Genomic DNA, 14138 nt, shown 5'->3' on the forward strand with positions numbered 1-14138 from the left:
GAATGGGCCAGGAAATGGCAAATGGAATTTTAATGTTGGCAAGTGTGAGGTGGTCCACTTTGGTAGGAAGAATGGTAGGAAGGACTATTACTTACGGGGCGAAAAACTGCAGCAGGCGACGGTGCAGAGGGACCTCGGGGTCCTTGTGCATGAGTCGCAAAAACCCAGCCTGCAGGTGCAGCAGGTGGTCAGGAAGGCGAATGGGATGCTGGCCTTCATAGCGAGGGGATTGAATATAAAAGTAGGGAGGTCTTGCTGCGGCTGTATAGGGCACTGGTGAGGCCGCAGCTGGAGTACTGTGTGCAGTTTGGGCGCCGCACCTGCGCAAAGATATTTTGGCCTTGGAGGGAGTGCAGAGGAGGTTTACTAGGCTGATACCAGAGTTGAGGGGGTTGAGCTATGAGGAGAGGCTGAATAAACTAGGCTTGTACTCGTTAGAGTTTAGAAGAATGAGGGGAGATCTCATTGAGACGTATAAGATGATGAATGGGATGGATAGGATAGAGGTGGAGGAGACTCTTCCCGCTCAGAAAAGACAGTAGGACTAGGGGCACAGCCTCAAGATAAAAGGGGGGCGGTTTAGAACGGAGTTGAGGAGGAACTTCTTCACTCAAAGGGTGGCGAATCTCTGGAATTCTCTGCCCGTTGAAGTGGTGGAGGCTGCCTCGCTAAATATTTTTAAGACGCGGGTTGATGGGTTTTTGATAAGAGAGGGGATTAAGGGTTATGGGGAGAGGGCGGGAAAGTGGAACTGAGCAGCGACAGATCAGCCATGATCTTATTGAATGGCGGGGCAGGCTCGAAGGGCTAGATGGCCGACTCCTGCTCCTATTTCTTATGTTCTTATGTAACTCCAGGAATTTTAGAATATAGAATAGTACGTCACAGTACAGACCCTTTGGCCCTCGATGTTGTACCAAGTTCAAACCCCAGATCGATCTATCCCACTCCCTATCCTAATTTTGGGCACGTTCGAGATGTCAGTGCAGGCTCGATGGGCCGAATGGCCTCCTTCTGTACCGTTGGGATTCTGTGATATGAAATTCACTTAATTTGCTACGACGGGCTGAAGGATGCAGAACAAGTAGGATTTCTCTTCCCGAAAAAAGCTTGTGGTTCAATGCCAGCTCCTGAATAAGGGTCCTCCAGACTCTCTGTTCTCTGAAAGGGTCCAGATAAATGTGTAGTGGTCCGTTTTGGCAGGTCCAATGGGATGCAGGAGTACAATATCAAGGGTAAGACTCTTAGCTGGTTGAAGAGCAGAAGGATCTTGGGGTCCAGGTCCATAGGACTCTTAAATCAGCCTCGCAGGTGGAGGACGTGGTCAAGAAGGCGTATGGTGTACTGGCCTTCATTAATCGAGGGATTGAGTTTAGGAGTCGGGAGGTAATGCTGCAACTTTATAAGACCCTTGTCAGACCCCACTTGGAGGACTGTGCGCAGTTCTGGTCCCCTCACTACAGGAAGGACGTGAAGCTATTGAGAGGGTGCAGAGGAGATTTACAAGGATGTTGCCTGGATTGGGAGGCATGCCTTATGAGGATAGGTTGAGGGAGCTGGGACTCTTCTCCCTGGAGAGACGAAGGTTGAGAGGCGACCTGATAGAGGTTTGTAAGACGTTGAGAGGTATAGATAGGGTGGATTCTCAGAGGCTATTTCCGAGGGCTGAAATGGTCGCTACGAGAGGACACAGGTTTAAGGTGCTGGGGAGCAGGTACAGAGGAGATGTCAGGGGTAAGTTTTCACTCTTTGATGCTGTTACAACGTATTAAGAGTGTGTGAGCCCTGGCCCTTGGACTGACTGCCCTGTGTTGAAGAACAGAATTAACGTCTCGTAAGAGATTCCATTGCGAAACGACAGCTCTTTCAAAATAATTCCTGCTCCGATTACGCTGGAACCAAATATTTGTTGGACCTAATTGAATAAAGTGTTTCTGTTCCGGCTGTTGTGGCTTGAAGCGTAATCAGTTCCTTATTTTTATCCTTTGGCAGGCGTCTGAAGATTGGCGGTTCTCGCACGCACCTCGCCTCAGAAAAGCCACGCCAATGGCCGGGCTCCAGTGGAAACCCTTGGCGTCCCCCCTCCTGGGGCCTGCTGGGTGCGCGGCCGCCATCTTGGTCACGGCGGTCTGGCAGGTGGAAGGGGCCACCGCGGAAGAGTCCGCGGAGCCGCCCAACGCCTCCTGTTTCGGGTCCTTCCAGTGCAACCTGGGCATCATCCTCCCCGTCTGGCACCCGCAGAACCCGTCCTTGGGCGACAAGGTGGCGCGGGCCATCGTCTACTTCGTGGCGATGCTCTACATGTTCCTGGGCGTCTCCATCATCGCGGACCGCTTCATGGCGTCGATCGAGGTCATCACCTCGCAGGAGAAGGAGATCACCATCACGCTGCCCAACGGCGAGACGAGCGTCGCCACCGTGCGGATCTGGAACGAGACGGTGTCCAACTTGACCCTGATGGCCCTGGGCTCCTCGGCGCCGGAGATCCTCCTCTCGCTCATCGAGGTGTGCGGGCACGGCTTCCTGGCCGGAGAGCTGGGACCTGGCACCATTGTGGGCAGTGCCGCCTTCAACATGTTTGTCATCATTGCCGTGTGCATCTACTGCATCCCGGACGGTGAGGTGCGGCGGGTGAAACACTTGCGGGTCTTCTTTGTCACCGCCTCGTGGAGCATCTTTGCCTACATCTGGATGTACCTGATCTTGGCCGTCTTCTCCCCTGGCGTCGTCCAGGTCTGGGAGGGCCTCCTGACGCTCATGTTCTTCCCGGTTTGTGTGGTCTTTGCCTGGATCGCCGACAAGAGGCTCCTGTTCTACAAGTACGTGTACAAGCGGTACAGAGCGGACAAGCGCCGGGGCATCATCATCGAGACGGAGGGCGAGCTGCCCAAGGGGATCGAGATGGACGGGAAGATGACCTTGGAACACGGCGAGAGTGTCCTCCCGGACGGCACCGTGATCACCCTGGAAGCCAAGGACTTGGACGAGAGCCGGAAGGAGGCCATCCGCATCCTCAAGGACCTCAGGCAAAGTACCCGGACCGAGAGCTGGAGCAGCTGGTGGAGTTGGCCAACTATTACGCCCTCCTGCACCAGCAGAAGAGCCGGGCCTTCTACCGGATCCAGGCCACCAGGATGATGACGGGCGCGGGGAACATCCTGAAGAAGCACGCGGCCGACCACGCCAAGAGGACGACCAACCCCCACGAGGCGAGGCCCGACCCCGCCGAGGAGAGGTGCAGCAAGATCTGCTTCGAGCCCGCCAGCTACCAGTGCTTCGAGAACTGCGGCCTGGTCACCCTGACCGTCGTCTGCAAGGGCGGCGAGCAGAACAGCACCTTCTACGTGGACTACCGGACGGAAGACGGCTCGGCCAACGCCGGCTCGGACTACGAGTTCAGCGAAGGCACCCTGATCTTCAAGCCGGGCGAAACGGCGAAGGAGATCACGGTGGGCATCATCGACGATGACATATTCGAGGAGGACGAGCACTTCTTCGTCCGCCTGGGAACCTCCGGAGCGGCGACGCCGAGGGCATGTTTGACTCGGACCCGACAGACTACCCCAAGGGGCGTCTCGTCTCCCCGCTGGTGGCCACGGTGACCATCCTGGACGACGACCACGCCGGGATCTTCACCTTCGAGGACAAGGTTCACCACGTGAGCGAGAGCGTGGCGTGATGGAGCTGAAGGTGCTGAGGACCTCGGGAGCCCGCGGGACGGTCGTCGTACCCTACCGGACAGTAGAGGGCAGCGCCCGGGGAGGCGGGGTGGACTACGAGGACGCCTACGGGGAGCTGGAGTTCCTGAACGACGAGACTGCGTGAGTCCACGGGGGGGCGCCTGACACCCGTCCTCGTTCCGGCAGAGGGGAGGGGGGGGGGGAGGGAGGGGGAGGGGAGGGGGGGCTGGCCTCGCCCCCGGGCCTTGAATCGGGTCGCTGGGCGGGGGGTGGGGGGTGGGTTGACTTGGGGAGGTTCAGGGTCGGGAAGCTTTCTCTGACGCGCAGGCATCTCCTTCCCTAAAATATGGTGGGGGGGGGGGGGTCAGAAATCCACCCCCCTCCACTCCATCTTCACCGCCTGTTGAATGTGGGCGTAACTTCATTTAATGAATATCGGAATACAGTCTGTTCATTCCTTGTGGGAGTGGAGGGGGGGAGCGGTTAAATCTTGGCTCACACCCCCCCCACCCCCCGACCCACTGATCAGGCTGCTGTGGGGGGGGGGGGTGCATCTGGAGGTAACACCACAGCCCTTCAACCCACATCCCACTGCAATGAGGTTTGGTGAAGACTCAACATCCACCCCTCCCCCAACACCCTCCCACCGACCCCTCCCCCACCCACCCCTCCCCCGACACCCCGCCCCCACCCACCCCTCCCCGACACCCTCCCCCACCCACCCACCCCTCCCCCGACACCCCTCCCCCACCCACCCACCCCTCCCCCGACACCCTCCCCCACCCACCCACCCCTCCCCCGACACCCCTCCCCCACCCACCCACCCCTCCCCCGACACCCCTCCCCACCAACCCACCCACCCACCCCTCCCCCGACACCCCTCCCCCACCCACCCACCCCTCCCCCAACACCCCTCCCCCCACCCACCCCTCCCCCACCCACCCACCCCTCCCCAACACCCCGCCCCCACCCACCCACCCCTCCCCCAACACCCCGCCCCCACCCACCCACCCCTCCCCCAACACCCCGCCCCCACCCACCCACCCCTCCCCCAACACCCCGCCCCCACCCACCCACCCCTCCCCCAACACCCCGCCCCCACCCACCCACCCCTCCCCCGACACCCCGCCCCCACCCACCCCTCCCCCGACACCCCGCCCCCACCCACCCACCCCTCCCCCAACACCCCGCCCCCACCCACCCACCCCTCCCCCAACACCCCGCCCCCACCCACCCACCCCTCCCCCAACACCCCGCCCCCACCCACCCACCCCTCCCCCAACACCCCGCCCCCACCCACCCCTCCCCCAACACCCCGCCCCCACCCACCCCTCCCCCGACACCCCGCCCCCACCCACCCACCCCTCCCCCGACACCCCGCCCCCACCCACCCACCCCTCCCCCGACACCCCGCCCCCACCCACCCCTCCCCCGACACCCCGCCCCCACCCACCCACCCCTCCCCCAACACCCCGCCCCCACCCACCCACCCCTCCCCCAACACCCCGCCCCCCCACCCACCCCCCCCCCAACACCCCGCCCCCACCCACCCACCCACCCCTCCCCCAACACCCCACCCCCACCCACCCACCCCTCCCCCAACACCCCGCCCCCCCACCCACCCCTCCCCCAACACCCCACCCCCAACACCCCACCCCCACCCACCCACCCCTCCCCCACCACCCCGCCCCCACCCACCCACCCCTCCCCAACACCCCGCCCCCACCCACCCACCCCTCCCCCAACACCCCGCCCCCACCCACCCACCCCTCCCCACACCCCGCCCCCACCCACCCCTCCCCCAACACCCCGCCCCCTCACCCCCCCTCCCCAACACCCCGCCCCCACCCACCCACCCCCCCCCACACCCCGCCCCCACCCACCCACCCCTCCCCCAACACCCCGCCCCCACCCACCCACCCACCCCTCCCCCAACACCCCACCCCACCCACCCACCCCCACCCCCAACACCCGCCCCCCCCCACCCACCCTCCCCCACCCCCCGCCCCCACCCCTCCCCCAACACCCTGCCCCCACCCACCCACCCCTCCCCCAACACCCCGCCACCACCCACCCACCCCTCCCCCAACACCCCTCCCCCACCCCACCCCTCCCCCAACACCCCTCCCCCACCCACCCCTCCCCCAACACCCCTCCCCCACCCACCCACCCCCCCTCCCCCAACACCCCTCCCCACCCACCCCCCTCCCCCCCCAACACCCTCCCCCACCCACCCACCCACCCACCCCTCCCCCCACCACCCACCCACCCCTCCCCACCCACCCGCCCCCACCCACCCACCCACCCCTCCCCCAACACCCCTCCCCCACCCACCCACCCACCCCTCCCCCAACACCCCGCCCCACCCACCCACCCACCCCTCCCCCACACCCCTCCCCCACCCACCCACCCACCCACCCCTCCCCCAACCACCCACCCCTCCCCCAACACCCCTCCCCCAACACCTCTCCCCCACCCCACCCACCCACCCCACCCCCACCCCCCCCCACCCCACCCCCTCCCCCACCCCACCCCCCCTCCCCCAACACCCCTCCCCCACCCACCCCCCCTCCCCCAACACCCCCCCCACCCACCCCTCCCCCAACACCCCTCCCCCACCCACCCACCCATCCCCCAACACCCCTCCCCCACCCACCCACCCACCCCTCCCCCAACACCCCTCCCCCACCCACCCACCCATCCCCACACCCTCCCCCACCCACCCACCCACCCATCCCCCAACACCCCTCCCCCACCCACCCACCCACCCATCCCCCAACCCCTCCCCCACCCACCCACCCACCCATCCCCCAACACCCCTCCCCCAACACCCCTCCCCCACCCACCCACCCATCCCCCAACACCCCTCCCCCACCCACCCACCCACCCATCCCCAACACCCCTCCCCCACCCACCCCCAACACCCCTCCCCCACCCACCCACCCACCCCTCCCTCACCCACCCACCCACCCCTCCCCACCCACCCACCCACCCCTCCCTCACCCACCCACCCACCCCTCCCCCAACGCCCCTCCCTCACCCACCCACCCCTCCCCCAACGCCCCTCCTTCACCCACCCACCCACCCCTCCCCCAACGCCCCTCCCCCACCCACCCACCCACCCCTCCCCCAACGCCCCTCCCCCACCCACCCACCCACCCCTCCCCCACCGCCCCACCCCTCGCACCCACCGCCCCACCCCTCCCACCCCTCCCACCCACCGCCCCACCCCTCCCCCACCCACCCACCCACCCCTCCCCCACCCCTCCCCCACCCATCCCCCACCCACCCACCCACCCCTCCCCCACCGCCCCTCCCCCAGCACCCCTCACCCACCCACCCGCCCCTCCCCCACCCTCCCACCCCTCCCCCACCGCCCCTCCCCCACCCTCCCACCCCTCCCCCACTGCCCCTCCCCCACCCTCCCACCCCTCCCCCACTGCCCCTCCCCCACCCTCCCACCCCTCCCCCACCGCCCCACCCCTCCCCCACCCCTCCCCAACACCCTCCACCCCTCCCCTCCCCAACACCCCTCCACCCCTCCCCTCCACCCCTCCCCCACCCACCCCTCCCCCACCCACCCCTCCACCCCTCCCCCACCCACCCTCCCTCCCCCACCCTCCCACCCTCCCACCCTCCCTCCCCCCCCCTCCCACCCTCCTCCCCCCCAACATCCCTCCCCCAACACCTCTCCGCCACCTACCCTCCCTCCCCCAGCACTCCCCCACTCCTCCGCCACCCCTCCACTGCTTCACCCACCTCTTTCCTACCCTTTCCCCATCCCTTCCCCCAATCCTCCCACCCACACTTCCCCCCACTTAGCCCCCCTCACCTCTTCCCCCACCCCTCCCCAACCCTCCCTATCCCTACCCCATCCCTCCCCTAGCCAGCCCCTAACTGCCCATCCCCGTCCTACCATCTGCCCCAGCCCTCCCCTCACTCAGCCCTCAGCAACCCCCCCACAACCAACCTTTCCCCACTGCACCCCCACCCCATCCCTCCCTGAATGCCCCACCCTTCCCCCCGGCCCCCAACTTTCAGACCCACCCCTCCTCCAGCTCCCCATCTCTTCCCCCCACCCCTCCCCATCCCTCCCGAACCCAACCCTCTTACACCCACCCCTCTCCCACCCAGCCTCTCACTCCCCCACCCCATTCACTTCTCTTTCACATCCCATCCCAGGAGGGTGGGATCCCCCAGGAGGGTGGGACCGCCCAGGAGGGTGGGATCCCCCAGGAGGGTGGGACTTGTAGGAGGCAATTTCCCAGCATGCTTCGTGTTGGTAATGTGTGTGTTTTTTGGTTGGAAACACGGAATGAATTCAGGGTTGTGCGAAACAGTTTGCTACAAGAGGTGTTTGAGTTTAACAATGAGGGATTATTGCTGGTTAAGTGGCCTCATAACCAAAATGGCCGCTAATGTCATGGCGCGGGAATTGGCCATTATCTGTTGTTGGTGGACATCCAAAATGGCGGAAGATTCCAGGTAAGGCCTAGTCTTCTGAAACTGCTGTTGAAATGTCTCTGAGGATTGACCACGGATACTTGGGTCCCGTGAGGTGGGTTGGGAGCGGCGGCCATCGTTAAGGATGGGCGCAGCAGGTATCGGGTGACTGCACCTTGCTGATTGGAAGGTTGGGACTTCCCGTCAAACCCAGGTCTTGTCCTTTCCTTTGTTAATGTGGATCTTGTGTCGGCCTCCCTGGAACTGCTGCTGGTGAGTTGTGCAACCGGTGGTGGTTGACTGCGTGCTGTTGTGTTACAATGCAGGGCCTACACACTTCACGGTGGGACTTCCCTTTTCTGCACTATTCAGAACAAAAAACACGAAAGCAGAACGAAACGTAGCCTCCTGTCAGTAAAAGGAGCCTTTGTGGTCATTGATATGAAAGGAATCATTTTATGGTGCTTATTTTCCCACAAGCAAAGAACTTGTATTTATATAGTTCCTTTCAGAGCGGTTTGTGGTAACCCCTCTCTAGTTCCTCCATCCAAAATGTGAATATTGCCGAAGAGAGTGATGTGTTGTCGAAGTTTTTAGCCTTGTACTCATCAGGACAAAAGCAAGAATGCCAGATTTCAAACCATCACAACTTATACCACAGGAGGACGGTGCCAGATTGGTTGGCAGGTTGCCTCGGGTTGGCTGGGGTGTTGTCATGGGGAGAGCAGGGAGGGGCAGCGGGGCTCCCCGAGCTTTCAAAAAAGGCAGGATGCTTGGACATATTTCTTTTGTTTGCAGGGAGTGGGTCCTTGCATAGGAATGCGTGCCATTTTTTTCATCACGTTATGGGTTTGACAGTATCTTAATTTATCTCGAATTGGTTGTGTTGTGGAGCTATTGGCGCACTCAGGATTGTTCAGTGAGTACTGCCTAATCACAGAATCATTTCTAACACTGGACCTTTTGTTGGGTTTTGTATGTGTGGGTTGGCGCGAGCCATTTTCTCACTTTGCCAGCTTGACATAGAAATAGGGCGGCACAGTGGTTAGCACTGCTGCTTCACAGCACCAGGGACCGGGTTCAATTCCTCGGGTCACTGTCTGTGTGGAGTCTGCACGTTCTCCCACGTCTGCGCGAGGTTTCTCCGGGTGTTCCGGTTTCTTCCCACGCTCCAAAGATATGTAGGTTAGGGGGATTGGCCATGCTAAATTGCCCCTTAGTGTCCAAAGATGATCAGGTTAGGGGGATAGGCCATGCTAAATTGCCCCTTAGTGTCCAAAGATGTGCAGGTTAGGGGGATAGGCCATGCTAAATTGCCCCTTAGTGTCCAAAGATGTGTAGATTAGGTGGATAGGCCATGCTAAATTGCCCCTTAATACCAGAGGGATTAGTGGGTAAATACATGGATTTGTGGGATAGGGCCTGGGGGTGAGATTGTTGTCAGTGCAGACTTGATGGGCCGAATGCCCTCTTTCTGCACTGTAGGGATTCTATTCTATGACTCTTAATACCTTCTGAGAAAGGATGGGCAATAAATGTGAGTCTAGGCAGTGACGACTATATCCCAGGAACGACTGAAAAGTAACTTCCAAGCTCCAGGCAGCCAGGGATTGCGGGCAAGTCCGAACCTGACCCTTCAAGGTCGTCCTAACCTTTTGGCACAGAAGCACCTTGACTCTGTCAGACTGCCGTAATGTTTACCTTCGCCTCACTCCAGTGCCTGTTTTAGACGTTGAAGCACTAATTGATGAGAACAGCAAACACAGCTTCCTTTGGTTACATTGGCCGTCCAGCCAAAAGCCTCATTCCCAGTCAACTTCTCTGCCTGCTCTCCAAATTTTCCCACCCTGCCTGTGGCGAAACTGGAAGACCCCTGGGGCTGAAGTGTCTGCTGGGTGAACTAAATTGGCCTTAGTGTCCAAAGATGTGTAGGTTGGATGGATTAGCCATGCTAAATTGCCCCTGAGTGTCCAAAGATGTGCAGGTTAGGTGGATTGGCCATGCTAAATTGCCCCTGAGTGTCCAAAGATGTGTAGGTTAGGTGGATTGGCCATGCTGAATTGCCCCTTAGTGTCCAAAGATGTGCAGGTTAGGTGGATTGGCCGTGCTAAATTGCCCCTTAGTGTCCAAAGATGTGTAGGTTAGGTGGATTGGCCATGCTAAATTGCCCCTTAGTGTCCAAAGATGTGTAGGTTAGGTGGATTGGCCGTGCTAAATTGCCCCTTAGTGTCCAAAGATGTGTAGGTTGGGTGGATTGGCCATGCTAAGTTGCCCCTTAGTGTGCAAAGATGTGTAGGTTAGTTGGATTGGCCATGCTAAATTGCCCCTTAGTGTCCAAAGATGTGTAGGTTAGGTGGATTGGCCATGCTAAATTGCCCCTTAGTGTCCAAAGATGTGTAGGTTAGGTGGATTGGCCATGCTAAATTGTCCCTTAGTGTCCAAAGATGTGCAGGTTAGGTGGATTGGCCGTGCTAAATTGCCCCTTAGTGTCCAAAGATGTGTAGGTTAGGTGGATTGGCCATGCTAAATTGTCCCTTAGTGTCCAAAGATGTGCAGGTTAGGTGGATTGGCCATGCTAAATTGTCCCTTAGTGTCTAAAGATGTGCAGGTTAGGTGGATTGGCCATGCTAAATTGCCCCTTAGTGTCTAAAGATGTGTAGGTTAGGTGGATTGGCCATGCTAAATTGTCCCTTAGTGTCCAAAGATGTGCAGGTTAGGTGGATTGGCCGTGCTAAATTGTCCCTTAGTGTCCAAAGATGAACAGGTTAGGTGGATTGGGCTAAATTGTCCCTTATCGGGGGCAGGGATTTGGTGGGGGGAAGGGTGCGTTCCATCCTGTTGCTAGGAGAAAGGGGCCACACTGAATGCTTGCCTTCCCTCTCCTCGGTCGCCCACCAAGCTGTGGGCCCTGGTCATCTGTCGGCCTGCAGTGCTGGCTCCGGGTTCACCGCAACTGAGGGTGGAGTTGAGAAGCTCTCAGAAGTATTGGAACGTCGGTGAGGGGAGGGGGTCTCTCCAACGGGAAGAGAGCAGGGACAGACTGGTTGCAGCTGCCAAGTACTGTCAAAGAGCAGGACGGCACAGGCCCTTCGCCCCATCAAGCCGGTGCCAACACATGACTCCATTCTGAACGAGAGAGCTTTTGCCTATGTGCTCCGTATCCCTCTATCCCCTGCCTGTTACCCATCAATGAGGACAGAATAATGTCTCGTGTTAACATAACACTGTTACTGTTGCAGAACATTTCAGCAAGGGTGTTACCAAAACAAAACTTGGCACCAAGCCAGGTTGGGAAATATCGAGGCAATAAATTCAAAGCTCCAGAGGGTTTGGTCAGAGAGGTAAGTTTAAAAGATTTGTTTTCGGAGGAGATGGGGAGAGGTTCGAAAGGAATTCCCGTGCTCAGGGTCAGAGAATCTTCGAATCCTACTGCAATCCATTTGGTCTATCTGCTCTGATCACAGCCCCACCCAGGCCCTCTACCCGTAACCCCATGTATTCATCCTTGCAAATCCCTCTGACACCAAGGGGCAATTTAGCATGGCCGATCCACCTAACCTGCACATCTATGGACACTAAGGGGCAATTTAGCATGGCCAATCCACCTAACCTGCATATCTTTGGACACTAAGGGGCAATTTAGCATGGCCAATCCACCTAACCTGCATATCTTTGGACACTAAGGGGCAATTTAGCATGGCCAATCCACCTAACCTACACATCTTTGGACACTGAGGGGCAATTTAACATGACCAATCTACCTAACCAGCACATTTTTGGACGCAAAGGAGCAATTTAACATGGCCAATCCACCTAACCTGCACATCTTTGTATTGTGGGGGGAAACCGGGGCACCCGGAGGAAACCCACGCAGATACGGGGAGACCGTGCAGACTGCACACAGACAGTGACCTGAGGCTGGAATGGAACCCGGGTCCCTGGCACTATGAGGCAGCAATGCTAACCACTGTGTCACCCACAAAAGCACGATGGTGTGATTAAAATTGGTGATGTGTAAAGGGTCCGGGTTTGGGAGAGCACAAAGACTGCTCGCTATGTTTGTTTCCTGTAAAGAGAAAGGCAACTTCTGTCTCTCTGTTTGGCTACCGTTCCCTCCCCCTGCGCAGTCAGAAGTTCCTACTGTTTGATTTTCCTGTTTGACGCACCAGTGGCTTGTGATGACAGACATAACAAAGATCGTCCTGTGGCTAAACACAGCCGGTCCATCTGGGATTAAACCTTCCCGTGTCATTGCAGGATCAACCTGGCCTTCCCTGCTGATCCCTGCCACGGGCCAGAAATCAGGAGCTCTGAAGGCAATGGTTGGAGCATTTTATTGGCCATGCTAAACTGCCCCTTAGTATCCAAAGATGTGTAGGTTAGGTGGATTGGCCATGCTAAATTGTCCCTTAGTATCCAAAGATGTGTAGGTTAGGTGGATTGGCCATGCTAAATTGTCCCTTAGTGTCCAAAGATGTGCAGGTTAGGTGGATTGGCCATGCTAAATTGCCCCTTAGTATCCAAAGATGTGTAGGTTAGGTGGATTGGCCATGCTAAATTGTCCCTTAGTGTCCAAAGATGTGTAGGTTAGGTGGATTGGCCACGCTAAATTGCCCCTTAGTGTCCAAAGATATGCAGGTTAGGTGGATTGGCCACGCTAAATTGCCCCTTAGTGTCCAAAGATGTGCAGGTTAGGTGGTTTGGCCATGCTAAATTGGCCCTTGTGTCAGGGGACTAGCAGGGTAAATATGAGCGGTTATGGGAATAAGGCCTGGGTGGGATTGTGGTCTGCGCATACACGATGGGCCGAATGGCCTCTTTCTGCACTGTAGGGATTCTATGAAACCGTTTACGATACTGAGGCCCTGCTGTTCTGTGGAAATCTAAAACCTCTTCAATTTGTTGTCGTTTAAGACGCCCTCATTTACTTAGAGGCAAACGTGCGCGCGAATCTTGCCGGTTCAAGCTCTTTCGAAGGTGATTATTTGACTCGAGCTCTTGCTGAGTGTGAACAGAACCCAGAAGACTTTTTACTAGAATTGGCTCGAATTCAGTCGAAGGCGTTGGTTACAGAGGATCTCCCACATCTTGTGTCAGAGCTGCTGCTCTCCCTCAGAGCCGGACAGATTTGTAAACACATCCTTTTCCCCTCTCTTAAGATGGCTTCCCCACCTCGGCCCTGTTCCCACAACCCCTCATATTTACCCTCTGACACTCGGTTTAATTCAGCATGGCCGATTCCCCTAACCCGCACATCTTTGGACAGTAGGAGGAAACCGGAGCACCCCGGAGGAAACCCACGCAGACACGGGGAGAATGTGCACAGACAGTGCCCCGAGGCTGGAATTGAACCCATGAGTCCCTGGCGCTGTGAGGCGATAGTGCTAACCTCTCTGCTGCCCTACCACTGTGCCACCTTCTACAGCCCTCTGGGGCAGAGAATTCCAACGATTCACGACCCCCCCCCCACCACCCCGGGGGGGTGGCATGGTAGCGGAGTCGTTAACAGCGCCAGGGACCTGGGTTCGATTCCCGGCCTCGGGTCACTGTCTGTTTGCATGTTCTCCCCATGTCTGCATGGGTTTCCTCCGGGTGCTCCAGTTTCCTCCTACAGTTCAAAGGTGTACGGGTTATCCGTTAACCAATACTTTATCTCTGCTAATCCATTTCCTCTAAGTCTGGCAGCTTAATAATTCTTGAGATTTTCCTTTCTGCTGTCTGTGTTCCAACTAACACTGAATCCTGCACTCTCTGACTGACATCATTACCAGTCCAGGAACAGCTCCATTTTCCAACTTTTACCCTTCCATGGCTTTTCCCCACTATATCTTTGATTTATTATTGTCACACGTATTAATATACAGTAAAAACTATTGTTTCTTGCGCACTATACAGACAAAGCATACCATTCATGGAGAAGGAAAGGAGAGAGTGCAGAATGTCGTGTTACAGTCATAGCTAGGGTGTAGAGAAAGATCAACTTAATGCGAGGTAGGTCCATTCAAAAGTCTGACA

The 14138-nt window shown here is 58.4% G+C and overlaps 1 protein-coding gene across 1 annotated transcript in view; it reads left to right on the forward strand.

Moving 5' to 3' along the window:
- The first annotated feature begins 2046 nt into the window (after positions 1–2046).
- Positions 2047–14138, forward strand: part of LOC145362165 (sodium/calcium exchanger 3-like) — a 258868-nt gene continuing 246776 nt past the window's right edge. Inside the window, 4 exon segments of the mRNA XM_080218213.1 lie at positions 2047–3025; positions 3028–3501; positions 3504–3668; positions 3671–3821. Of these exon segments, the coding sequence (XP_080074339.1) occupies positions 2047–3025; positions 3028–3501; positions 3504–3668; positions 3671–3821 (1769 nt within the window).

Source organism: Carcharhinus amblyrhynchos, unplaced genomic scaffold, assembly GCF_965287045.1.
Source record: "Carcharhinus amblyrhynchos unplaced genomic scaffold, sCarAmb.v2.hapA scaffold_37, whole genome shotgun sequence".
NCBI classification, from domain to species: domain Eukaryota; kingdom Metazoa; phylum Chordata; class Chondrichthyes; order Carcharhiniformes; family Carcharhinidae; genus Carcharhinus; species Carcharhinus amblyrhynchos.